Here is a 25,675-nt window from a genome sequence, read left to right as displayed (position 1 = left end):
CAGAACTCTTAGGACACTGATGGATGGACCATTAAAAGGAACCACTCAAGCATAACCCTGAAGATCTTCAGCCAGAAACTTGGTAATTCAAAAGAAGAAAATTAGGATGTTTGAGGAGTATTGTGATAATGTGCAAAAATTACCATTGGATGTTTTGAGGAAGTATTGAAGAAAAGGGAAAGGTCAAAGTGGATGGGAGAAGAATGGTATAATGGGCGGGGAGGGGGGGAATAACACAGGCTGATTGTGTGCAAGCTGGCTGCTAGTCAGTATGCTTGTATGGTTGGACCCTGTGCCACTCTGTTGTAAACACTATTCTTACTAAACACTATTTCTAATGATTTCCTGTGTGAGTGTGCTCTCTATTCTCAGTGTGTGCCTGTACCCATTTGTTCTGCTAGCAAACTCAAGTTGGACAAGCCAACAAGTTGGAAGAAACAAGCAACTGTTGAGATCCAAGGTCTAAGACAGAGACTAGTAAAAAGCCCAGGACACAGGTACTGGAAGGGCTCCCAGGTCTTGGCAAAACACCCAGAAACATGTGTAAGCACACGTGATAAGTGAGTGAGAGTACGCGTACGTGCCACTACTGAACTTTAAACCTGGTTAGCCAGGAAGCAGGAATAGGGTAAGGCAATTTGTGCTGTTCACGTTTCGAGCACTGCTTGTGCTTTATGCGGGTTCTTACAAAGTCACTGTCCTCCTGTCTGTGCTAATCTGGCTGTGGCCAGCTGTGTCTGTACAGGATGCAAGTGTGCACGCACTCAGCCTTACTACACTTTGGGCCTGGGAAGAGCAAAAAGCAGTAGACTTGCATTTGGTGGATGAGAAGAGAAGGAATTCACTTGGTCCCACAGTCTTCTATATTTGGGAAACCTTAATAAACTCAGTAAAAAGAAACCAGCAAATCCTACAAGGCCCCTGCAACTGATGTCAGGTAGTACATATGCTGTTAAGAAAGGAAAAAGTCAATCTGACTGAACCAAAAAAATACATTGTAAGATTCTGAATGGTAGTTTTATAACAAGAAAAAACTATTACAATCAAGTACTCAGGCAAACTATGGATCGACATACCTATAAGTTCTGCAATTGCACTGAAAGGCCAGGTGTGACTGGTAGAGTTGGTATGCAAGAACTTTGGACAAAGCTGAAATAAACCACAAACAATGGCATTAGTTTGTGCTTTTCAATGATACCAAGCCAGAAAACAGTATGTTAAAGTAACATTAAATGAAGCTGTTTTGTACAACACTACCAAAAGGCTGTAATTTACTTTTAGATATTGGCATACTAACACCTTTTACAGGGAACATTAATACAGCTATTGAAGACAAAAGAGCAATACAGAATTCAGCACAGTATCATACTATATTCTGAGCATGGGTTATATTGTCATCCTATCAAACTCTATAAAAATGTAAGGAACTATTGCTATATACTGATGCTAGAGGTTACAGAACCCATCAAAGCCTTAGTTCAAATCTAGAAACAGAAGCACACACTCTCAAATGTTAAAAACATACATCTTAAACCATGAGTATTAAACTTCATCCAAAAAGTGAGCAGCACCTAATATACTCCGTGGCTTACTGTCTGATGTCATTGCTTCTTTTGCCCATATTGATCAAAATCACATGTCAGATTCTCTCAACTAGTGATTTGTGCTTTTAGCAATTTCATCTCATACATTGTATCCTCACTTATGGTAAGATGTAACCAGATGAACGTAGCCACTACTAGGATTAGCTGAGAACATGCAAATAAAGTACCTATTTAGGGGACATTATCTTATAGATGTCAGCACAAAAGTATTTTCAAGTAATTTATGAAAGCCTGGGTTCCTATATATTCACCTAGATCAAAAGACTAGGAAGACCAGAACTATATATCCATATAACTTAAGGATTTGTCAATGCAATGTTTGGCGAAATTTAACTGCTGAAACTGATACAGCTGCATTTGCATTACCACAGAGAATATCTGCAATTATACTTTTACAAGGCCTTTAACACAAAACCTTGCTAGCACAGTTATGCTGATGGCATAAAAAGCAGCACCTATGAGTACATAACGCTGGAAACAGTCCTCATACAGTGCAGTTATATCAAAAAACACAATATAATCCACATTATTATATACATAAAAGCAGAAAAACATTTGAGTAGTGTATATCCATACTTATGAAGTATAGCCATACTTCAAAAATTTTACAGAACTACTACACTGACAAGCACTTTTATATAGTTAGTAAAGTCCAAATAAAAGGAAGCAATCACTTCAAGTCTCCAAGTTCATTTATCAGCGAAAACGAATAACGCTTTGAGCAAGTTCGAGAGTGGTGAGCCAGGTACCAGAGAGGGAGTAAGGCAGTGGCAGCAGCAGCCGCCCTAGTTCAGATCAAAATAAATTGTCAAGAAACCTCACCTTGATTCTGAGGTCATAACAACACAGGACACAGCTTCTGACTGCAACTTAATCCTCCATTTCTCCATCAAGCTAGAGTACAAGTATGAATAGGCATCACATTCTTCATTGCCATCTGTGCTTTACAAATCCAATTTTATAAAATCTGGTAAATTGAGTCAAGCTAAGTCACTGTGTCCCTTTCAAATTCCTAGCAGATACTTACAAATAATTTAGAATCCAAGAAGAAAATTACATCAAGCCTATTAATGGAAACCTCACATATTCCATGGCACACAGTTAAAAGGTTCTTTCGGTTTCTTCCTCTGCCATACAGTAACTCAGTGGATCTTAAGGTCTGTATCATTCTTTTCATTTCAACCTTTTACAGTGCTGGCAGCATTTGTTCCTTTGCTTCCTAAGCTTCATGATTAAAAAATACACAAGAAACAACTGGGGTTTTTTGTCTGCCTGAAATCCCTCCTTGTCAAAACACAAACACTAACACTTAAGAAAAACCCCACCACACAGATGCACATTCAAGCATTCAGCATCTGCTCAGCTCACTGCTAAAATATTTCTCTGCTGCTAGCCTGTGAAAAACTCCAACCATACACAAGGTAGACTGGGATCTCTGGAGCTACTGCTGGCATTGTAATCTCAGTAATACAGACTTGGCAAAAAGTCCTGACTGTAGTTTTGATAAAGGCATGAACTCACAGTTGTGAGCCTCCCCTGATCACCAGACAATGCTGATGAAGGAAGGAACCTCAGCGTCACCCAACACTGACATAATCACAAATAATGTCCTTTTTTCTGCGAAACAAAGCGTACATGTGCACAGCAAGAAAATCTCTTCAGGTGTTGCCTGTGTAAAGCAACGCTTCTCCATCCTTCATTTCACTGCTGCATACTAGTGATTAACTTTGAAAACAGCATCTTAAAGAAACAGCATCTTCTAAAAACAAACACCAGAATTACGCTGACCTTCTCTGGATCACTGTTTCAAGTGGTAAGGTTTTGAGACAGGCTGGAAGGTGGTACACAGAACCGGGAACTTGTGAACAGGTATATCAAATGAGAAGATATGGGTCGGAACATAGGGACTGTAACAAATTGGTCCTTGGCTCTAATATCTCCCCCCACAGCAAAAGGCAAGCGAGTATCCCGCAGGGTAGCTGATGGGACAGTACCTCAGAGCAGACAGCACCATGCTCCTGTAAGGCATTGAAACAAGGGCACACAACAAAACCAGATTAAAAAAATGGAGAATGGTGGTTTAAGGCCATTACCTTTTGCTTCAGAGCTTACCCAGCTGTCAACAACAACTCATCACTTCCCAATGACCTCACCAGGGAATATTTAAGCCCATTTTGTCCCCTTACACTTCATTTCATCCAAGCACCACTTTAATTGGCTCATGAATAATTGAGGTTCACTAAGTACAGTAAGAAAGAGTTAGTCCCCTGGTGAACAGCCACTTTTGGCTACGTTAGCATGACTGTAGCTGAGACGATCCAGTTGCTTTGTTCACTGGGCCTAATATATTTTGTTACTAAGTGGGTTTTGCTGAGCAGTTTCATTTTTTCTCCTGAGACCAAGTGTAGCCAAATTCCTTTTGGAGATACAACCAAACCTCCCGCTCCTTCGGAGTACTAAACTGCATTAAGAGAAGCATCTCCTACAATTATGACCAGCAAATATTTAAGAATAAAGCAGCTTATCCCTCAAAAATGACAAACAGCTTCGGGAATTCAAGTTTTCCAAGAAAAGCAGAACTCTTCCACCCCTTGCAGATCATAAGGCATGCACAAATTGAATTACCACTGAACAATCTGTCTTATCTTAAAAAAGTATTTCACAACTTCTTAGGGAACAACCCCATTGCCATTTCCCTCCTCTCCCTCCCAGTTATGCTAGTCCAGTTACACGTCTGTCATGAACCACATCAGGGAGCTGATCCAAATTAACAACCATTTTTAAAATCTTATTTTTAACCTGGATCACTTCCCTGATCTGTCTCATCATGCAACTGAGCAAAAATTTCACCAGAGCAACAGAAGGAGATAAATGCCAGTGTGGGATGAGTTACCAGGCCTGCTCATACTGCCTGTGTTGTTTATACATGCTTCTGAAACTCATGGAAATATTTTGGTGAAACCCAACATACTTCCAAAGAACAGCTGCTGACAGAAGAGACTATGACCATGTATCTGTATCAGTGCATTCTTTGTATCTGTAAGAGTTCAGCTTGTCAACGTGATTTCAACTTGAGAATAATTTTAAACTCCGCAGTCTGACTTGTGATATGCAGGTTTTTTGCAAAGGCTGATTATTAACACTGATGTATTTTTTCCCCTCAAGAAGACTAATAACGCAATAAAACCAAAGGGAGACCTCCCTCCTTTTTTTTAAAAAAACACTGTTATCTAAAGAACGAAAACACTTCTCTAATAAAATATATCAAACTGTGGATTTCAAACACAAGAATTAAAGACCTGAAATGAAAGTGTAATTCTTGAACTTCAAGTAGATGACATTTATACCTAACCCCTACAATCATGGCAATTTACATTAAGGTAATTTAAGCAGTGCTGAGAATATACTAACATGCTTTTCACTCAAATGTTTTATAAGTTACTTGCTGTAATGATTCAGCTTCTTTCCACTATTCTATAAGTAACGTTAGAACCAGCTGTTTGTAACTGTAAGTGTGACTTAGATAGCTGAAGTCAGAAAGGCTTAAAAAAACATCATTTGTATTACCACAAACAAGGAAACGACCAATTAATTACAACAAAAGGACAGCAACTGCGGGCAATACTGTGACTGAAAAGCACAATGCAGCAGTGGATTTAACTGCATACACATTCATCACCCTTGTTAAAACGTAATTAGGCCTCTTGCAAAAAGTAGTCAAGATTCTGAGTTACAAGCTTCCAATTAGAGGTCACTACCTTATCAAATAGCTCCATCACCACAACAGACTGTGAAATTCCCCTCCCCCAACAACCAACCCAACCCACCCACAGACTGTAACTTCCCCTCCCGCGCAGCCTGAGCCAAACTAGCTACTGCTTTTGTGCCCAGATCGACGACGGGGAGCCCCCACGGCCCGCCACCCACCCCACCCTGGAGCTGGTGACCGCGGCCCCCCGGGGGCTCCTGCTCTTCCCGCCCCGCACGGCCGGTGGCTGCCGGTACCCGCGGCTTCTCCCCTCAGGAGAGCGGCCAAGGCGCGGCGCGCCCAGGGCTGGCTAAGGGCGCTGCCGGACACAGCACACGACGAGAGAAAAGTCTGAGGCCAGGAAGGGGGTGCTGGTTTATTTTAGGCGAAGGGCTCCGGAGCCCGCCCCTCCCAACGCTCGGCCAACAACTTTTTTTACCCGCGGACCGGCGAGGCGTCGCCCCCAGCCCGGGCAGGCTCCGCTCCCCGCTTTCACTGAGGGAAAGCAACGAGCGGTTCAAGGGGCGGCGGCGGCACGGCAGCTCCCGCGTCCCCTGCCCCCAGGCCGCTGCCTGCCCCTCAGCTGCCGCGGGCCTCGCACAGGCAGGCACCCCCGCTCCACTCAGCTGCCAGGCAGCGCCCACCCCGCGCCGCCCCCGCCGGGGGGGCGGAGGGCGGGCATGGTGGGACAGAGAGAGCGAACATCCCCTCAGGGGCTCCCCCGCCGCCGCGCGGGAACCCGCCGCCACTCACCGCGCTGAGGCGGATGCCGCCCTGTGTTTTCGCCGCCATCTTTTGTGCCGCAGCGAGCGCCGGAGCGGGGAGCGCGGAGCGCCCGTACTTCCGCCTCGCCCCCTCCCCGCACGCTTCCGGCGCCGAGCGCGCCCGCTCCCGGGGAGGGGCGGGCCTTGGCGCCCAGGCCGCGCCCCCGGCGGCGGCGCGGGGAGGAGGAGGCGCCGGCGGACCGGAGGCGGGGGTTTGCTGCCATCGCCAAACCTGAAGGGGCAGCCCTGCTGTTCTCTAGGCAGCCCCCCGGGGGACAGGCAGCGCTTTCGTGGTGCTGCCTGCCGTGCCGCGGTATGTCCCAGCACAGGTGCAGCAGGTGCCCGTGATTTTCCGCACACGCCGTGTAATCAAACGTGAGCAGCTTCTGAGGTGCAGGGTGCAGCACACAGCATCGCAAAGGACGGGCAGACCACAGAGAAGGGATGAAATCTGGAAAGCGGCTCTCACAAAGTCATTGAAACCGTGGGTCGGGGCAATCCCAAGCACAAATACAGGCTGGGCAAAGAGTGGGTTGAGAGCAGCCCTGTGGAGAAAGACTTGGGGGTATTAGTGGGTGGAAAACTGGCTGTGACCCAGCAATGTGCGCTCACAGCCCAGAAAGCCAACTGTATCCTGGGCTGCATCAAGAGAAGTGTGGCCAGCAGGTCGAGGGAGGGGATTCTCTCCCTCTACTCCGCTCTGGTGAGACCCCACCTGCAGTGCTGTGTCCAGCTCTGGGGCCCCCAACATAAGAAGGACATGGACCTGCTGGAACAGGTCCAGAGGAGGCCACGAAGATTATCAGGGAGCTGGAGCACCTCCCTTATGAGGACAGGCTGAGAGAGTTGGGGTTGTTCAGCCTGGAGAAGAGAAGGATCCAGGGAGACCTTATAGCACCTTCCAGTACTTAAAGGGGGCTACAGGAAAGGTGGGGAGGGACACATTATCAGGGAGTGTCGGGATAGGACGAGGGGCAACAGCTTTAAGATGACAGAGCATAGATTTACATTAGATATAAGGAAGAAATTTTTTCCTGTGAAGGTGGTCAGACACTGGCACAGGTTGCCCAGAGAAGCTGTGGCTGCCCCCGCCCTGACAGTGTTCAAGGCCAGGTTGGACGGGGCTTTGAGCAACCTGGTCTAGTGGAAGGTGTCCCTGCCCATGGCAGGGGGGTTGGAACTATGTGATTGTTAAGGTCTGTGTGAGCCAACACAGGCAGGATGCAGGAATTCCCACATAACCACGGATGAAATGCAAAGAGTAAATTTATTCTTGTTACCTCACGACTTGGGGAATCCCTGCAGCAGCACCTGGGCAGAGGCATGCAAAGCAGGGACACAGGCACCACAGAGTTTGGTCCTTGCTAGCCAGGAAGAGGAGAAGAAAGAAAAGATCTTGAACCTGCTGCTTTCGCCTGTATGTATCGGGGATTTTCACAGGAGTAGTTTTCCACCGTGCTTTGATCTTTCCCACAGGAGGCCAGGAATCTCAAGGATGTTTGATAAGGTGCCTCTGAGTCTATCACAGGCCTAGGTTATCTAAACGCAGACATTCTACCCATCAAGCACACAAAGCCGAACAACAATTAGTATGATATATGTGTTTTTTGACATCCCAGCTGCAAGTTACTTCAGCATGTTTACAATCCTCCTTGCCAATCTTCCTTTGTATTCCCACAAGGCCCCTTCCAACCCAAACCATTCTATGATTCTATGAAGCCATACTTCTCTCACTTTAGATGTTCAAGCTCAGTTGTACGGAATTTTTCTTCCTCCCAACTAAAAAGGTAGTACTTTCAGGGCATTTGCCCTGAACATAAAAATGTACAGACTGAAGTTTGGAAAGCTCTGGTACACAGAGGAAGCATTATGCAACAGCACTCCCTAATTTGCTGGGGAGAGGTGCTTTCTCCATAAGGGGATCAGTGCCTGTCGGTCCATCAGAGATCTCCTGACACTGCAGCGGCAGCTTCCTCCATCTGCTCCATGTGGTTCTTCCAGACACACAAATCCAGAAAAGTTTTCCCAAGACCACAGGACTGGGATCTCAGGGTGGAAAGTTTAGGAATGCAAAAGATAGGGACGTAAGAGCTGGAGCAATAGGGGCTGGTGAGGAGGGGGTTAGTGAGGTGGTGGCGCAGTTGTTCCCTAGGCGTGTGTAGGAGCTAGCACAGACTAGCACTGAGCCGCTGCTGCTGGGATCTAAACTGAGGTCTATGGAGTTCTGTACAGTGCCCTCACCCATTGAAAGTGAATTTGAGAGCTTTTACAGAATCAGGTAAAAATTACAGTTGGTGAGTGAGCAGTAAAGGTAGTCTGAAAAATGATAATTGCATGTTAAAAGGTATTTCAAAATAACATTTAATATCATTAGAATTGCATTCAAATATAGTATCGAATACACTTAATCATTACTTAATGCCCTGTATTTTAAGTTCTGCTGTTCTTTGGCAGTTATCTTGGTTGCACCTACTATGATTTTCCTTCAGGAAAATGAAATCCTTCTGAGTATTTAAATATGTCTCCCTCTGTGTATCATTCACTGTGACTATGCTATCTCAAAGGTGAAGTATCCGAAAGAGAAAACTAAGCTTGGTTATTTTGAAAACAAGCAAAGAACTATACAGTAAAGCAAAGGCATTTTCTCTCTTGTTTTTGATACTGAGTTCTAGGTAAAAGTTTGTCAGATTCATCTACAGTTAACTTATTCTGCTTTGGCAGTACCAGTGTTAGAGCAGTACAATCCTCCTTCACGTGGATTTAACAGCAGTAGCATAAGTAAAATGACTACAGTTAGCCCCATATAGAAAAGGAATAAAGTTACATTGCTAGAGGTACCATTAGGCCTATGTAACTGTGCCCCTCCACCACCCAAGTAGGATTTTTTTTAGTTAGAGCCCTTTACCTCCTTATTCACATGCTATTTATAATGATAGATCTGCTTATATACTAAATTTTAAAGAACTTTTTTCTTCTTAAGATTTAGATTCTGCAAGTCATAAATATCCGAGGCCATTTCAAGCAGCCATCTGCAGAACCACAGGACAAAGGTAAGTGTATGAAGGCAGAAGTTAGAAGCAAGTGGTATTTTTGTAGAAGGTAAGATCATCCTCGAGACTTATACAGATCTAAGTTACAGATTTCTGTTTTTAAAGTTCACCACCACAGCTGAGGAGGAAGTGACTGATGTCCGATCCCCCGCACATCTGACGTACAGGCAGCCAGAATGGGACATACCCTTTTTCAAGGGGAAGGATGACAAAACCCTCAATCTAAATAACTGGTTCACCACCTCCAGTTAGCGATGAACCTATGTGAAGACACAGGTTTGTAGCTTGTGGGAGAATGTAAAACAAAAGGTTTGATGTCCAAAAGTTGTCTTAGATTTTAATAGCCTGTTTGACAGCATATCATCAAGATTTTAAGGGAAATAACCAAGTATGGAATGCAACCACCAGAAAACTGAAAGTAAAACTACCAAATCATCTTGAGTATAGCAATAGTCTCTTTAAAAATTACTGAAGATATATAAGTAATGAACACAAACATTTTAAAAATATCCTGTTTCAGTCTTCCAGTAATGCTCTAAAAGGATAACTTTTCACTTATGCTCATTCCAACAGCATTAGAGATCATTAATAAATTATATCAATACAAATAATTCTTAGTGACTACACAATATTACACTTCAGTCTATCACTTTCCTTAACTGTAAAAATGCAGAGAAGCTATTTAAGTTTAGCATAACTATTATACTATTACCTTCATAGAGCATTACAGTACTATCATAATAAAGCAATTTTTCAGTGTTTCATTATTTTAGTTTATAATGCAAAGATGAAAACTTCATATATCTGTAGGTAAAAACCACTGCAGAGTAGCCTTCCATGTTTGTCGTGTGAGTTTTGAAAAAAATTAATCCCTGACCTTGCAACCTGGTGACATTAAACCACACATTTTGTATGTCCTTTTTAATTAGCAAAAAACAAGAGTGGTGAATTCCAGTACCCAGAACATTTGCCTCAGTTGTGATGTTCCATAACTCAAGCACATACCAGCCTACAGGTATATCTTACAAAACCAATTTTTCTGGAGGCAAAGGTGTTTAAGAAAAACCAGAACAGACAAAACTTTTTACCATGAAAAATAAGATAAACCTCCCCTCCCAGACAAATTGGCATTGCAAATTCAGTCAGATAATCCACTAAATATGAAAATTCAATGGAGTCCATCTCCTCATTTAAAAAACATTCTACTATGCCTTTTGTTGTATGTGTTGCTACAATGGTGCTTAACCGCTGGCCATCAGAAGCCTCCTTCAGACATGCAGCTGTGCTGTTTGGTGGTAGAACTAATTAATCCCTGTCTCCCACCTCCTGGGCGGTGGTAGCAGTGCCGTTCTGAAATAAGCTGCACCTTGAGCATTACTGTAGTCATGGCGCTGTGATGATCTCCCTACCTCTTTTAACACCTTGGAACAGCCAAATATATTATTTTCTATAAAAAGTGTTCTTTAAAAAAAAGAATTTTATTTTCATTTTAATTGGGCTGTTGGTATACAGTAATTTATATCTTTACAGAATTATCTTCATTTAGTTGCATTTCAGAAGTTGCAAAGTGACCTTAGTCACTGAAAGAAGTTTTTTAAATAAAAAAAATCAATTAGAGTATTTTTAGTCAATTAATTAAAATAAGAACCCCTCAAATAATGTAAATTACAAAATGTTAGTGCATAGGTATGTCTTTTATGCATGTTTTGTCTTTTATTTAGGAATCACTAATCCTGAAGAATGCTGTTATAGTACAGAGTTGAAATTACAAACATGGTAAGTCTGCAGTTATTTGCACAATGCTAAGACTTATAAAATACATCTGTTTGAAGTTTAGGTGATTTGTATAGAAGTTGGTAAGTTTTAGGACAAGTTAAAGAAAGGAGAAGTAGAAGCAGGCTTTAACCTCAGGAAATGGCTTATATGCAAACTGACTGTACACTGACATGCAATATTAGCTTTTTCTTAAATTTACTTTTAGAACATAGTTCCAAAAGCAGTTTAAAATACATACTTGAGAAGTTACTGGATAAATGGTACAGTTGCTACTTTCACCAAGTCAAAAATATTCTTCCTTTATTTACAAAATCTCTTTAATCCTTCACATTGAAAACAAGTAAAAGAATACAGTAACTATGATAAATTACCACTAAACTGTACTTTTTTGTTTCTCCCACAGGAACTGAAGAATCCTGCTTTTTAACACCAACTCAGAAGCTTGGATTATTGAAGAGCACTCCACAACTGCAGGAAGAAAACCCAAAATGTAGTTTCAAAACTGGGGAAAAAAGAAGAGAATTTCAGTAAAGTTTTCCCTTTTTTCGCTATTTATTCACCGCGAGCCAAGTGTCCAACGTGTGGCTTAACTTTCCATGTTTTCAAGGAAGTCACATTCAACACTCTCTTCAAGCTGTTGCAAGATCTTTATGCCATTACTGCCAACATAGTCCACAGAGAGAGATGCAGAAGTATGTGAATTCTGGGATTCACTCCTGCTTGTTGTAAACGCGCAACAGAGAGTCTTGAAGAAGGGCATAAGCTGGGTGATGCTAGATACAGAGCGGAAGTTCAAAAGAGGAAATTTGTGCTTCTTGGAAATTCCCTCAGTGTTGTTTGTTTCCTGTAAACAAACAAACAGGGATTTACTGAAGGTTTTGCATGAAGAAACAATGTTGTTATGGCTTGTCTGAACCCTGTACTATACACTTTTTTCATACTAAGAGATCCACAACCTACAACGGTATCACAATATAAATGGTAGAGATGGTATACTGAGTTACTTCCGTATTTGGATTCAAGGTTCCATTAAATGAAAGTCTCAGAAGTTCAGAACACTGCAAATTTGAACTAGCCTTCAGAATTAGATATCAAACAACAACAGAATACAGAGATATCTCTGATAAACACTAATGCCCCTATTTCCTTTTCTGGAAGAATTAATATGAAACTTTAATGGTAATTTAAAATGCTATTATGGTAAACTTTTTTGACGAAGCAAGCATGCTCTTTTTTATAAATACTGGTCCTGTCTGAGATAAATTGTTTTCACTGGGTGGTTGTGGGCAGATTTAAGGGAACAACAGGAAAACTGTCTGTTGTTCCCTTGCACTCAAAAGCAATCTGACACCTTCAAGACATATATGTGAAAGCAGGCAGATAATTTCTAAAAGCCTCTAATTTCTAAAAGCCTCATTAATTTTATTAGAATATCTAAAAACCTCTTGCCTAACTTAATATCTTGTCACTTGTTTAGAAAAGTAAGTTAATGGATTAAAAAAAAAAAAAAGATTCAAGTGAAACATTCTTTCTTTACCCCATATCTCATCTTCAGCAGATCCATGATTCTTATAATGTGTGGTTTGCATTCCTGGTGATTTTCTACCAGATGAGAGGTCACAGTAGATGACTCTGTGTCCACCTCTGGGACAAATGCCCATTTGTACCTGAAACAAATGGATTACTTGATAGGAAGACAGGGAATAAAAATCCTTGTTTGGATCATACATAGTTTAGTAGAGCTCTGGTTTGTTTACAGAAAGAGCTGTCATAACTATAATTTTATGCTACTACCAGAGCCAAACTTAATGAACAAGGACGTTACTATCATGTCAGTATTTCAGTGCAGCTGGCTCCAAAATAATCCCGAGTGTGTGCAAAAGGAAAACAAAGAACAGTCTCCATCTTCCTCTTCTCCCAGTTTCTCCAGGTTAGAGAACCTCCTAATGAGGATGGTGAAATCCTCCTACACTGACAAATGCCCCAAATTACATTTGTCTAAGTATCAACATTTGCACTTCTGATGGCAAAATTAAGTCTAGAAGAAAATCAATCTGGAATTACTTTAAAGGATAAGAATGGTAACAACCTGGAGAACAGGTAAGTAATTAGAGGACTTACATTTGAAACAACTGCATCCTGTCAGGTGGAAATGAAAGTGCTGTGTCCAAAAACTTACAAGCTGATAAGTACAAGGAAAGCTCATTCTGCTGTATGTCAGATCCACTGCCATCACCTGAAACTTTCTGTTTGCTTATTTTGCTGTTGCTCCTGTGTTAGTTACAATTAAGAAACATACCATTAAAACATAAAACCACTAAATGTTTTTCATTCAGCAAAAGAGAAATGTACACATTTACACAAATGAGCACTTGCACTTATGCACAAGAAAACCTATTTTTATTCTGCATGAGTACTATGATTAATATAAAAGGCTGTTAGAAGAAAAAGTAATCTAAAATATTTTTTAAAAATGGCAACATGTTAAAATATTCAAATGCTGACTTAGCACCTCTTCTATTTTTGTATGCAACTAATAAGTGGTACTTAAGTTTTTTGAACATATTGCTATTTTAGCTATCCTGTTGTCTCCTCCCTATCCCAGAGAATTAATTAATTAATTAAAAAATTGCAGATAGTGAACAAGCACAATCATTATCAGGTTTCCCAAGTTTTCTATCAGACAAATGGTAATTCTTACTTTGATGGTTCATCTTCCTCAGTTAAATCTTCTTCCAGCTGTAGAAATGTCTGAATCTTTAAAGAAATAAATTATTTATGGGATGCTGAAATGTTCATACAACTCAATCACAAAAAAGATATGCTTCATGTAGTATAAGGAACTTAATACATAAGGACTCTTAATGTACTCTTATGACTTGCTACAAATTAACAAATCATGCAAGAGATTACAGTAGCAACAACAACAAAGTTAATCAACAAGGTATTTCCTAATGACAATGTTAATTCTTTTCCCAAATTATAAGCCTACTGCGAAACTATGAAAACATTTCCTTTTTCAAACAAGGGGTGTATTTGGGAGGAAGAAAAAGGTGAAAAGGGACAAAACACAAACTAATTAGTTTCAAATAACTATTTATTCCTTACCAATTCAGTTACCATAATTGGCCACAATGAGGTTAGATGCTGAGGAGAAATCCTTAACAAAAGAACCCTGAAGAAGAGAAACATCTGTGCAGCAACTATAGAAGTCTGCCCAACACGGAGGTTCTCGGTCAATCGTTCTGAAATAAACATTAAAAAGGTAAAAAACCAACCAACCAAAAAAGAGTAGTATTTTCCTAAACATGTGTTGTTTCAGAAAATAAAAAATGTAGAAGCTGGCAAAACAAAATTTGTGCTTTATCACCGGTTTGGGGTTGAGTCCCTTGCACTCTATTAACAAAACTGTGATTCAGAAAAAGTCCGTAGACATGGTGGTTTTATACTGGGCAAAATTTTGTCAAAACTGACATTTAAGGAGAACAACAACAGTCCAAGAGTGTCTGGAAGATTGCCACAAAATAATCATGTTTCCAGTTATATTTCCAGACCAAAGGCTTTGAAACCTGGATTCCTGTCTCCCTCTTAATGAGATTATTTATTTGTTAGAATTCAGAGATTCACAGCATCGTAAATTTTGTTAAAAACTTTTTAAAAATTGAAGTATGTGTTGGAAAATCGGTGACATTCCTTTCTTACACAATTTATGTATGTGTTACAGCTGAAAAAAAAATAGGTGAAATTAAAAATCTTACCTTGTATTAAGGGAAGATAGAGATGATACTGATCAATCTCTCCACTAAAGACAGCAAAAGCTTGCCGCTTTAACAACATTGCTTTTTGCTCAAAACTTGGGTACAGTTTTAAGGCGCTGCTCTGCATATCTGTAACAGAGATAAGTATTACCTACCCTATAAAGACTTCTTGTGTTTTGGGCTGAAAACAATTCCTATGTTCAGAAATATTTTGAAAAGAAAAACTCTCTTTAGGTCTACTAATTGGAATAATAAATTGGTGTTGATCCAGATCTGCTCACGCTAGCAGAAAAATTATATATGAAAGAAGCACTGCAGCTCCAATGAGGCCATCCAGTATTTTGAACCCCTGTTTCTGCCCTTATGTTCATGAATCTTCCCCTCTTTTCAGTCTCCTAAATCCATAGATCTCAGAGCTTTAAGACTTACTGAGAAAAAAAAGGAGAAAGTTTAAAAATACATATTGTTAAAATAAAGTGCATTATGAATTAATCTTGCACTGTAACCCTTCAAATATTGTTTTAAAAGACCTGAAAAAGAGACTAAAGCTGCTTTTTCTTTTGAAGCTTCATACAAATTTAAGGGGCTCTATCCCACCCCTTCACCCACTTTCTTCTATACTCTCCTCAAGCCTGAATTAGAGGCCAAAGCATGTTGCTCAAAGGTTTGCTGTACTGGTGCATCACATTCCTACACCTCGATGCCAATATACACACACCTGAAAAGTTAGCCAAAGTCTCCTTGCTTTCTAACAGGGAACAGCTGCAAAAGGTCACAGTTCAGTAACTTAAAATTATAGCAAAATGTGAATGCAGGAGTTCAATTAGCATTTCTAGAACAAAAATACTTATGGGGTGTTTTAGATGTGACCAAAATACAGAATTAACTTAGCACAGCTTTTAGCTGTGAATAAAGTTGACAACATACTCAATTATGCAAATACATTGTCTGCATTTTATCGATACTTTAGTATATTAAAAATGTACCCAATAGCTCAAATGCAAATAGATTTCAAATTAATGTAGAAATAAGTTATCAGTAGCTGATACTTACTCATCAAATCTTTAAACATAGTTTTCTCGTGTGTTAGAAGATGATCAATAATGGATCTCCAACTGAATAAGATATAGAAGGAATTAGGTAACCAGAGAAAGCTTTGGTATAGATTCACCTCAAAAAATATTTTGGTCAAACATTTCGTACAAGGAAACAGTTTCCAAATGGTATTCAATATGCAGACTCTTATCTGGTTTAACTCACACTGCATTCTAGGTCCTCCAGCTCTACTGTATGCAGCTCCCTAACCACTAAAGGGAATATCAGCATGAGACAAGTTTATTCTTCTGCAGTATAATGAAAACTTCAGTGCTTATAATGCATTAGTAGAGTTAGTTGTTGAGACCCATTTTTATCATTATTACATTCTGTAAGAAAGTGCTAAACAGAATTTTCTTTCCAATACTAGCCATTCTCCTTTAAAGCCTTTCTTTGCAAATTAAGATAGAATCTTGGAGTGCTGCAATCTCATGTCTTACTGAGTGCATGAAGTGTCCATCTGGAAGAAAGCTGGATCCATATACAACTCGACAACTTCCTTTTTCCACGCTCGCTTGGTATAGGCATATCCACTCAATGAGCTGAGCAACTGAGCACCAGCACGAAAACTCGGAATGTTGTAGGCACTGGGGGAAGAGAACAATAGTGATAAATATATATATTTTTTAAGTGAAGTTTATGTAACCAGAAAATTAACTCTGGGGTTCCCCAGAACTTCTAACCAAATTCTCTCAGTAACAGGCTATGTCAACATTAGCTCATAACTTGGAGCAGCAGCAGAGCAGTAGATCAAAAGAGTTTGTGCAGAAACTCCTCCCATTTCCAGTGTACCTGGTTTGGAGAGATATTTTCAGATTAGATGTATCACAGTACTGCCTGTCTCCACTACAGACGTGGTTCAAAACTTCCTCAAAAGTTTCCAATAAGCTTTGAATTCTTGTCAGCAGCCCCCTTTGGAAGGTACTACACTAGACTTCATCTGTCACCCAGGTAACATGCATCAGTTCTCATGTCATCACCTGTATAAAAATCTCACACATAAGCCTTTTTCTCCTTCTGCTGCCCTATGCACCATGCCACCACAAATCTGGACACCATGCTCTACAAGGCGCAGTAGGAAAGGAGCATGGGGCTCAGGTCGAAACTGGTAGGAGCAAGGTGAAGAGACTGCATGAACTGTTGCTTGTCCTCTGGCACCTCAGTTTCACTGAAGACACAGATGCCAAGCAGCATCCTGCTACAAATCCTTGCTACGGTAACTGCTTTGCCCACAGCTGAAAAAAGGTTTCGGATTGGTGAGGTGGTGCTCAAACTGGCAGGAATGTGACTTTTGGTTGAGAAGGGATGCTGTCAAGGTCCTCTGTTGTGAGGTGGCACCACACCTTCACAGAAGGCTTCAGCAGCCCCTGTGTTTTCAAGGGGGAGGCTATTGCTTTTTTGTGGAGCCCTGCAACCAAGCTCCTGCCAAGCTGGGGAGGACAGGGGCATGAAGACAGTCTTGGAGGTTATAGTCCAACTGCTGAGCAGCACATAAGAGCAACATGAAAATCATCCAGCACATCTTTGGGCCTGATGGAGGCTTCACATTCTTAACTAGTAACCATCTCACTATGGTTATGGCTATACAGCTGAGATGGACTGCTGGCCTTGCCAGGCTGACACTGGAGAATCATCAAGGGACATCTGTAGGCATCTCAGCAACTTCATCAGGACTCTGAGGCTTATGTCTTTTGAACCATCTGTCAGATCAAAGGGGATGGTAGTATAATCCTTTCAAGTTAAAAAAAAAAAAAAAGCCAGCTGACTCCTGGCGTTCAGATCTCCATTTGCATTGCAGAAGTCATTATTTATCCCCTGTACCAGTTCACATCCTGACAGCAGTGCTGTCCATGCCAATTTTAACTGTGCATTTCCACACACAGGGCAGAGATGGAACGAGTGTTTGGCTTGCAGCCGCTGGCTCACAGCAGGCCCAGCACAGCAGGGTGACAACAGCATTCCAGAAACAGTTTCAGTGGTGTCTGTATGCAGTCTTTTCAATATCTTCTGCAAATGGTGAGGGTATCAGATATGTGTGCATGATGGTATATGCCCTGGTCAACAAGAGTGACATACACTCAATAGATCAAGAATCTGACTGACTTGGTTAGGGTTGAAGTAGGTAGAAGACATTGCAGTAGATACAATGAAAAATGCACAAATATAATGAATAGAAAAGAATAGCTTCCCAGAATTTCTCTGCATCATTTTTAATCAATCCCCCTTGAGAGGGAGCATGGAAATGTCTTCCACCCCTGCTGCACCCTGAGGCTTGCTGACTTTACTTGCTCAGTTCCCAGCGACACTCAACCCATCATCCCCTTTAGGCATGCTTGATTACTCTGGTTATATCTTCCCTGACTCTCTACACCTTTTTTTTTTCTCTTTGCTGTATATCAGCTCATGGTTTTGATTGTGACCTAATAACGCTTGAGACAATCTCCCTTCCCTCCCTGACCCCTGCGAGCTGTGGGTGATGCTCTCCCACACCTCAGTATAGATTGTTCTGCTCAGAAAAACGTAGTAGCCAAAAGGTGGCAGCCAGGAGGAGGGGAAGCCTGACACCTGCTACAGCAGGAGCAGCTGCAACTCAGATAAGCAGAACTGGGGGCAAGCAGGGAAGGGAAGAAGAGGGTTGCTTCCTGCCACAAAGGAGGATTTGCCTTCTAAGAGATCTGTGAATAGCACTGGGAGAAACGGGGTGGGGAGGGGATGCCTGAGAAAGGCTGAGGAAGCAGGACCAGCTGATAAGGCCCTGGAAGATAGAAGGAAACCCACACAGAAAGGAAACATTCTCCTCTCCCTCCTCCTGTCCCTGTGGGAAAGGGGTTATACTGTTCAGCTGACAGAGGATATCATCCATCTCTCCCATACCTATGCTTTTGGCTGAAAAAAAATGCAGAGTGTAGGGAGATATTGTACTCTTTCTACTTCATGATGGGTCCTGTGACCTGTCCAGTGTTCTGCGGCCCCATCCCACAGCCTCTTTCCATTACCTAACATACACAGAAAGGGGAGCTTTAAGTTAAGGCCAAAAACCTAGATGGGAGAAACACCTATAGCTAAACAGAAACAGCTGTCACAAAGCCCAAACAACAGATTTCAGTTCCTGGGGGAAATACAGCTCATACCTTACCAGAATGGAAAAAGAGGAGAGGACAAACACAACCATGTATGTTCCCCTGTGGGCCAACAGGGTCCATACAGACACATAATTAACAGAATTCGGCCAACAAGGCCAAACTAGCACAATGCTGGTGGGAATGGAGAGGGCAGGAAAGGGCCTTATAGTCTCCATGCCTCTTACTAGATCTCACCCTTCCAACCTGACTTGCACACATGGATGGGGGCTCTGCTGTCCGCACAGCCATCAGCCATGCAGCAGGCAGAGCTGCTTCTTCCAGCAAGTGCCCAACAACCACCACTGCCAGGGAAGATAGTTCAGTGGTCCTCCTGCTGGGGCTGTCCTTCTCCCATCTCTTCAGAGCCTCCTGCTCCCAGGCTTTTGCCAGTCTGGTATCATGTGAGCCATGTCAGTCATGCTCAGCATCCTGCAGATGCCTTTCCACTACAGCTTCCATCATCTTCCTCTCTCTGCAGCACCATCTTGGCCTCTGGGTGCTCAAAGGTAGCCCCGTGGGGTGCGTACTGCCTCCTGCCCACAGTGGCATGGGAACAAGGAGGAGTGACATCCACTGCAACTCCCTCCTCGCAGGACTCTGTGGAGGAGAGAAGAGCAAACTCATCAGTCCCCGAGTGCCTTTTAGGATACATGATAGTTTCTTGTCTGTGGCCTTCCTCCTCCTAGCTTCTGGTTTTCTTCAAGGAGCCAAGATTAAGGCTTTTGAGCACAGAGAGGACCTCCTGTCAGTGTGTGCTCTCAATGTGCTCCATGCCATGCTCCTGCCTGCCCAGACCAAGGAATAACCTAGGGCTGTGTGCTTGAGGGGACATGCAACAGTATGGGATGTCCCTCTACCTGCAATCAATACTCAGAATCCTCAACACAGACGTTTGCTGGATAAGGTTAGGACATGCCATGGATTCAGAGCTCTGTGAGCAGCAATGACATGTCAGTAGACGTGACAGTGTCCCTTTTACTCCTAAAACCATGGGAGATGCATGGCCCCAGCTGAGTGCCCGCAGCAGGCTGTCTGCCACAACCAGGGACAAGGGCAGTACCATGCTTTGTGCCCTGTGGAGTCGAAGCCTCGCAGGTGAGGCTGCATTACTGATGCCCACTGCCAGTGCCTGGGCAACGGTGGGACAGACAGTGATATTTGTGGCTTATTTGTATGCAAAGCAAATTGAGTGTCACCACAACACTCCATGGCTCCTCAGTTAAGAGACTGCTTTATGCTCTGAATAAACGCTGCCGGCACCAGACCATCAGCCTGCCCTGCCTGGTGGGGAAAAGACCCTGGCAGCATGCTCTTACCGCAGGAGCCTGGAGGGGGCTGCATTATCCCCAGGTGCTGTGCACACAGCTGAGCCCCAGCCTGGCCCGAGGCAGGCCCACGGGCAGAACCCATGGTTTCTGAAACAGGTGACTGATACATGGAAGATTTATATCACATCTCATGGTTCCAGGGCAACTTCTTCTAAAGACAAAGCAACCTTTGCGGTCAAAGCAATGATTCATAGAGCTACGCTACTGGTCTGAACAAAATACCTTAATTTCCACCAAAAATGAAAGCATTAATTAATTCACTCACAAAGTCACCATTAAAATGAACATCTGTACACATACCTGGGTTTTAACCAACAGCTCTCCTGAAGCCAGCTGTGGTGTGGAAAGGAGTCTGTGGATGAAAAGGGTCCACGGATGTGCCCCTGGCCAGATTGTCCTGTAGGGTTCAGGGACAGTATGCACCCCTCTAGATACTACTGCATGGTGATCCTCAGACTTGAGTTGAAATGGGCTGCAGGCTTGGCGGTGAGCAGGTACTCGAAGATTTCTTCCAGCTTTCTGCAGTGGACACATGTCTGCTGTGCTGTTCCTCATCTCTGATTGCTGTTCTGGTCTTCATCCAGACTACCAACAAACTTTTGATCACTTCACAGGAAAGACTCAGCAGTGGCACTGTTTCCTTGTCACCCTTCTTCCCCAACAGGCAGAAAAGGTTGGCAGAATTGGCAGAAATTGAAAAGCAATGATAGTAAAGGACAATAAAAGCAATAGCATTCAGCAGTGGAGAAAGGCAACAGGGCAGATAAAATAGCAAGGGATGACATGTCAGAAGAAACCCAGAAGGATAAGGAAGAAGCAGCAGAAAGACAGGTATCAGTTGCAGTGAACAGCTAAGGGCCCGCAGTAGACAGAAGCAGTAGGGCAGGATAACTTGGCTCACAAGAACAGCTTCAGGATGTCCCAAGTTTGACAGCCTTCTGCTGGCACATCTGGTACGTATGAGCAAGATCTCCTCACAGCAGTGCAGTCAGGAATTAGCGAGCCTTGATGGGTCACTTTTGTATAGCAGCTTCTATTAGTTTCCTCCAAAAGGAATTTAGTTCATGCACTAAAACTGCTTGGCATACCGATCCAGCTTTTCATAAATGGAGACAAATCAAGAGATTCACTTCAAAACTACACTACTGCTCTAATTAAATTGCTAATGTTAACGTAGTCACCAAGTATTATCCTGAATTCTGATCACCCATTGCAGGAAAAAGAATGGTCAGGAAAAACACTCTAAAAGCACAAAACCACAATTTAATGCAGAACATGGCAATGTCTCTAATGCTGCAAACATGTGGTATGGCAGGGTTGACAGACTACTCTTAGATGTCTATGATAAGAAGGGATTTAGCATTATTAGCATAAACTTATTGGAAATGTAAGATAATCCTCCCAAAAGGGAAGTTTTGTATTACCCTACTGCGGAGGACGGGTCATCATTCAAGCTGTAAGATCACCAGAAAACTAAGGCACAGAGAATTTAGAACAGCTGACAGGCTCAGTGACTCTTCAGCTAGCAACTTGGCAAAATAATTGTTACAAAATCCTACCGGCCCAAATACCAATTAGTTATGCTCATTACCTGTGCTCTTCCAGTTGGGAGGCACGTGTGTGTGAACAGCAGGAAGAGGGTGGTGAAACATATTCCAGAGGTTTATTTTAACTAACTGTGCCTCACTCCTTAGGTCTTCCACAGTGAGTGGAGAGAGAAGCTCTTCTGTTGTGTGATTCAGGACAGCAGTGTCTGAGCACAGGAGCTTTACAGGGCTAAGGTTTGTAAAGGAAGTTGCCCTTCCTTGAGGAAAATTTCACTTGTTAATGAGAATAAAATGAGACTTTTTTCCTAGGGCAAAAGATCAACTGTATGGTACAGGAAGGGGAGAACATACTTCTCTGTCCTATACAGTTAGCAACTAAATTAGAAAATTATTTATGTGAGATTTTGTATCTCAGGTCTCCAACTCTTACAATTCCCCTTGGCTATTAAGCACTCCTGAGAAGAAGAAAAAACAAAAGTCTTACAGTGTGGTCAAAAAAATCAGATGTAAGAAAAAGAACATGTGCAGAGAGAGAAGTCACCTGTGATTGCGTAGATAAGGAAACACATAATAAAGCAAACGTGAAATCAATGGCACAGCTTTCTCCTTCTCGTCGCTCCGGTAAACCATGTCCAAAAGAGAAGCAAGAACCTTAAAAATGAAAAGAATGTCTCTTACAACCTTTAGTTGGTATTTCTGACAAAAGGGGAAAGCATGCCATACTTCAGGCTAGAATGTGTGTGCACATGGGATGCCTCAATAAAGATATAAGCTCCCATTTAATCTACCAGACAAACCTATGTATTACTCTGCTCAATAATATCAATAAACAACCATCTCACAGATGAGAGCAACAACTACAAAACTGTTCCTACTTACTTCCGCAAGGAGAGAAAGAGCTTGGACACTGTATATTGAAGGAGCAGAGGCAGAAACCATTGAGGATGGCGCCACTGAGGTATCTAAAAGAGGCAAAATCATTTAGTTTTCCCTTTGGACAAGACATGTTTAAATTTTGCTGTTTGCTAATTTTCTTTCCAAACAGAACTGTTATTTGCATATTGGTATTACAGTGAAATGCTTCTGGGCATGTTGCCACAATGACATACCTCATGCCCCATGCTGTTCTGTCGCATGTATTGCATGCACCTGCAATATGTTTTCCTCTGTATAATACACAACCTGCTTAGGTTGACATTGGAGGATAATGCACACTTTCGGTTTTACATTTTGTCTGTATTACTCCCTTCTTATGCAAACCACACACTATCAAACACCTTGTAATCCTCACTGACTTAAGCAGAAGAGAAAAAGCGGTGGAAAGTCAGACAAAACCACATTACCGTTCACATCTTCAATGCTGAAGTCATCTGGTAAAATCTGAGGCTGAGCTTTCACTTCTAAGTTCCGGCTCAGCCAGCTAGTCTGTTCCAGAGAAGAACCAGCAACAGTCCCTACAGCCTCCAAGATTTTTTGAGTCACCTCCTATAACATAACAAGACAATGTGGCATCAGTTGAAAGCCATCACCACTCATCCAATACACCGAAGTCCTCTTTATATGGAACATGTCAGGAGGATCAGAAGTAGGCGCTTCTATCTCTTAGAAACATAAATACTTCTCTGATTTAACTATCTGTGCTCTCAAGATAACCAACTACTGCTCACTTCAAATAAGAACAGACAAGAGAATGAGAAGGAAAAACTTTAAATTAGCTTATCATAGAGGTTTTAGTCATGATTTCCCATGTAAGCCATTACCGTTAACAGAGTGTCAATTGGGCATCAGTCCTGCCACACTTTACACATAAGCTGTCATCTGTCAAAGACACGATCAGCCAGTCACTCTAAGGAAACCAAACCCCAAGTATCCAAAGCAAAGCAGAAGACACTTGTGAAGAGGCTGTAAGGTGATAACATGGCAAAACTGTCTTTTAATTATTATTATTATAATTTTGCTGGCCAGTCTCTGAAGCAGAAGTGAAGACTTAATTTCTCTGTTGGCACACTAAAGTAACCATAACACCGCCTCACCTCATAGGTAGCAATTACATTGGCTCAGAGCCAAAACCACCCATGTGGGTAGTGCTTAAACTGTTCTGGTGAAATCACAGTCAGCATAGGAAGAGAATCCTGCTCTACTCCACCCCTTCTTTACCCAAAAGGTGAGCTGACAGTAATTTATGTTGCCAAATGCAGCTATGAGCTTCAAGGGTAATTAAGCTACTAATTTTCCTAGATAGCTTTGAGATTTCAATACTTACACACATGATATGAACTCATGACATCACACTTGTGTTATGATTTAAATTCTAAGAAAAATCATAAAATTACCCAAGGAAAACAACTTTGAAAAGTCCATAGTTACCACTGTGATTTCATGCATTTTTGACAAAATTTTGTTAGAGACATTCTGTGCATCACGTCTCTCATATTTGAGTCTCCCATATTTACCAGGCCTAGGCCACAATGTGTGGATGCACATTTACACATTCTAAAAGCACAGGTAAATTCAGATACAAAGTATAGATCAGGCCATCTCCACTTTTACTTAGATGTACAGTGCCATATTTATGAACTAAAAGGTATACATGTATATACCGTACCTGTAAGTCTTTTTGGTCTTTTTTGTTTTCTATAGTAGGTGTCCTAGTCACAAAGTCATTCAGAGTACTGTGGAAAAATGAATTCACTCCAAGTTAGTAATTGGACAGGTCTACTCAATGACTCTATAAACCTTCTTCTTTCTTATGCAGTACCTGAGAAGGAGAAAGTGTCCAGGAGGAGCCAAGTTCAACTGCACAGACTCTTTGAGAAGTCCTAATAAGGACTGGAAGTTCTCCTGCAAGGCTGAGACAGGCAGTCTGCCAAAAAAAAAAAACCCAACCCAAAACACACCCAAGTCTGAAGTTAGAGTTAAGGAAGAAACAAAAAAAACCCCATACATGGGTAACTTAGTGGCCTAAAAGCTTCCACCGAGATCAGTCCTTTAGAACCTGCCCCGTCCTAACTGATCCAACAACATGGTATAAATATCCGGCAGCACAAGCAATGTGCATACAGCAGTAAATGCCAGCAGCACATGCAGTATGCCAGCCAGCACTGTAAGAGTGCTGGGTCTTAAGGGGATGTAAAGGAATAGTTTAGCTAACCACTCCACTGCATGCCAGCTTACTTTATCTCCATAGCTTATCACATACAGTATATTGTACAGTCTCATATAAGGCTTCCATATGAGAAAAGCCAAGTATGTGAAGAAGAGTTTTGATCAAAGGAATATTTCTAATCAGCTGCCTGACCACTGCCTGTCCAGCACAGACTGCAACCATAGCAGTTTATTAATTTAGAACTTCTCTATCCATTCATCTGGCAACACAGAACAGATACAGAGAAAGATCATAAGAAATTATGTAAGTATCTTGCTCATGAGATGCCTGAAGTATGTTGCGCTATTAGTATAAAATAAGGCTTTCAGACTGGCATTATCAACAGATCAATGGAACATAATGTCATAGCCCAGTTATTTTGTGTCTATCTGTTACTTAACAACGAAGTGGCAATAACCATTTCCTACATGAAGATGTTCTGTGACGTTGTGACATGAAGATCAAAGTAAAGCAGAAATAGTGATGCTGGCTGTTATCCTAGAGTCAAACAGAAAATTCTCTTTTATAATGACTGAATTACCTTTGAATGAAAGCATAACTGAACTGCAGCACTGGAATATCTACAAGAGAAGATTTCTGAAAAATAAAAGCAAAACGGCCATTATCTGCCATCAGAAAAAAAAGAAGATCCAAGCTGTTGAACACTTGTGTTCAATGGTTAGCACACCCTTCTTAGAAGCCAATAGGTACTCCTGTACTCAAACAGGTGACCAACTA

At 42.0% G+C, this 25,675-nt stretch overlaps 2 protein-coding genes across 8 annotated transcripts in view; both read right to left on the bottom strand.

Annotated features, from left to right (window-relative positions):
• MORC3 (MORC family CW-type zinc finger 3) overlaps positions 1 to 6,247 on the bottom strand; it is a 30,675-nt gene extending 24,428 nt beyond the window's left edge. Inside the window, exons 1-2 of the mRNA XM_074814330.1 lie at positions 6,106 to 6,247; positions 1,077 to 1,149 (exon numbers count right to left, since the gene is read on the bottom strand). Of these exons, the coding sequence (XP_074670431.1) occupies positions 1,077 to 1,149; positions 6,106 to 6,144 (112 nt within the window). The 5' untranslated portion in view covers positions 6,145 to 6,247. The remainder of the gene's footprint in view (positions 1 to 1,076; positions 1,150 to 6,105) is intronic.
• A 3,229-nt stretch (positions 6,248 to 9,476) lies between these two features.
• DOP1B (DOP1 leucine zipper like protein B) overlaps positions 9,477 to 25,675 on the bottom strand; it is a 55,803-nt gene continuing 39,604 nt past the window's right edge. For 5 of the 7 annotated variants that reach the window (XM_074814319.1, XM_074814320.1, XM_074814318.1 and 2 more), the window contains 14 exons: positions 25,479 to 25,534; positions 24,551 to 24,655; positions 24,398 to 24,464; positions 23,136 to 23,277; positions 22,672 to 22,754; positions 22,334 to 22,443; positions 16,236 to 16,382; positions 15,754 to 15,815; positions 14,701 to 14,829; positions 14,051 to 14,187; positions 13,644 to 13,699; positions 13,064 to 13,213; positions 12,480 to 12,609; positions 9,477 to 11,786 (listed from right to left, as the gene is read on the bottom strand). In XM_074814319.1, coding sequence (XP_074670420.1) covers positions 11,529 to 11,786; positions 12,480 to 12,609; positions 13,064 to 13,213; positions 13,644 to 13,699; positions 14,051 to 14,187; positions 14,701 to 14,829; positions 15,754 to 15,815; positions 16,236 to 16,382; positions 22,334 to 22,443; positions 22,672 to 22,754; positions 23,136 to 23,277; positions 24,398 to 24,464; positions 24,551 to 24,655; positions 25,479 to 25,534 — 1,632 coding nt within the window. In that variant the 3' untranslated portion in view covers positions 9,477 to 11,528. Of the gene's footprint in view, positions 11,787 to 12,479; positions 12,610 to 13,063; positions 13,214 to 13,643; positions 13,700 to 14,050; positions 14,188 to 14,700; positions 14,830 to 15,753; positions 15,816 to 16,235; positions 16,383 to 21,836; positions 22,248 to 22,333; positions 22,444 to 22,671; positions 22,755 to 23,135; positions 23,278 to 24,397; positions 24,465 to 24,550; positions 24,656 to 25,478; positions 25,535 to 25,675 lie in introns of those variants that run through there. The other 2 variants (XM_074814323.1, XR_012621891.1) reach the window with 2 other exon arrangements.

Source organism: Strix aluco, chromosome 2 (genome assembly GCF_031877795.1).
Source record: "Strix aluco isolate bStrAlu1 chromosome 2, bStrAlu1.hap1, whole genome shotgun sequence".
NCBI lineage: Eukaryota > Metazoa > Chordata > Aves > Strigiformes > Strigidae > Strix > Strix aluco.
The sequence above is the reverse complement of the archived record's forward strand: the minus strand, read 5'-3'. Positions and strand labels throughout refer to the sequence as shown.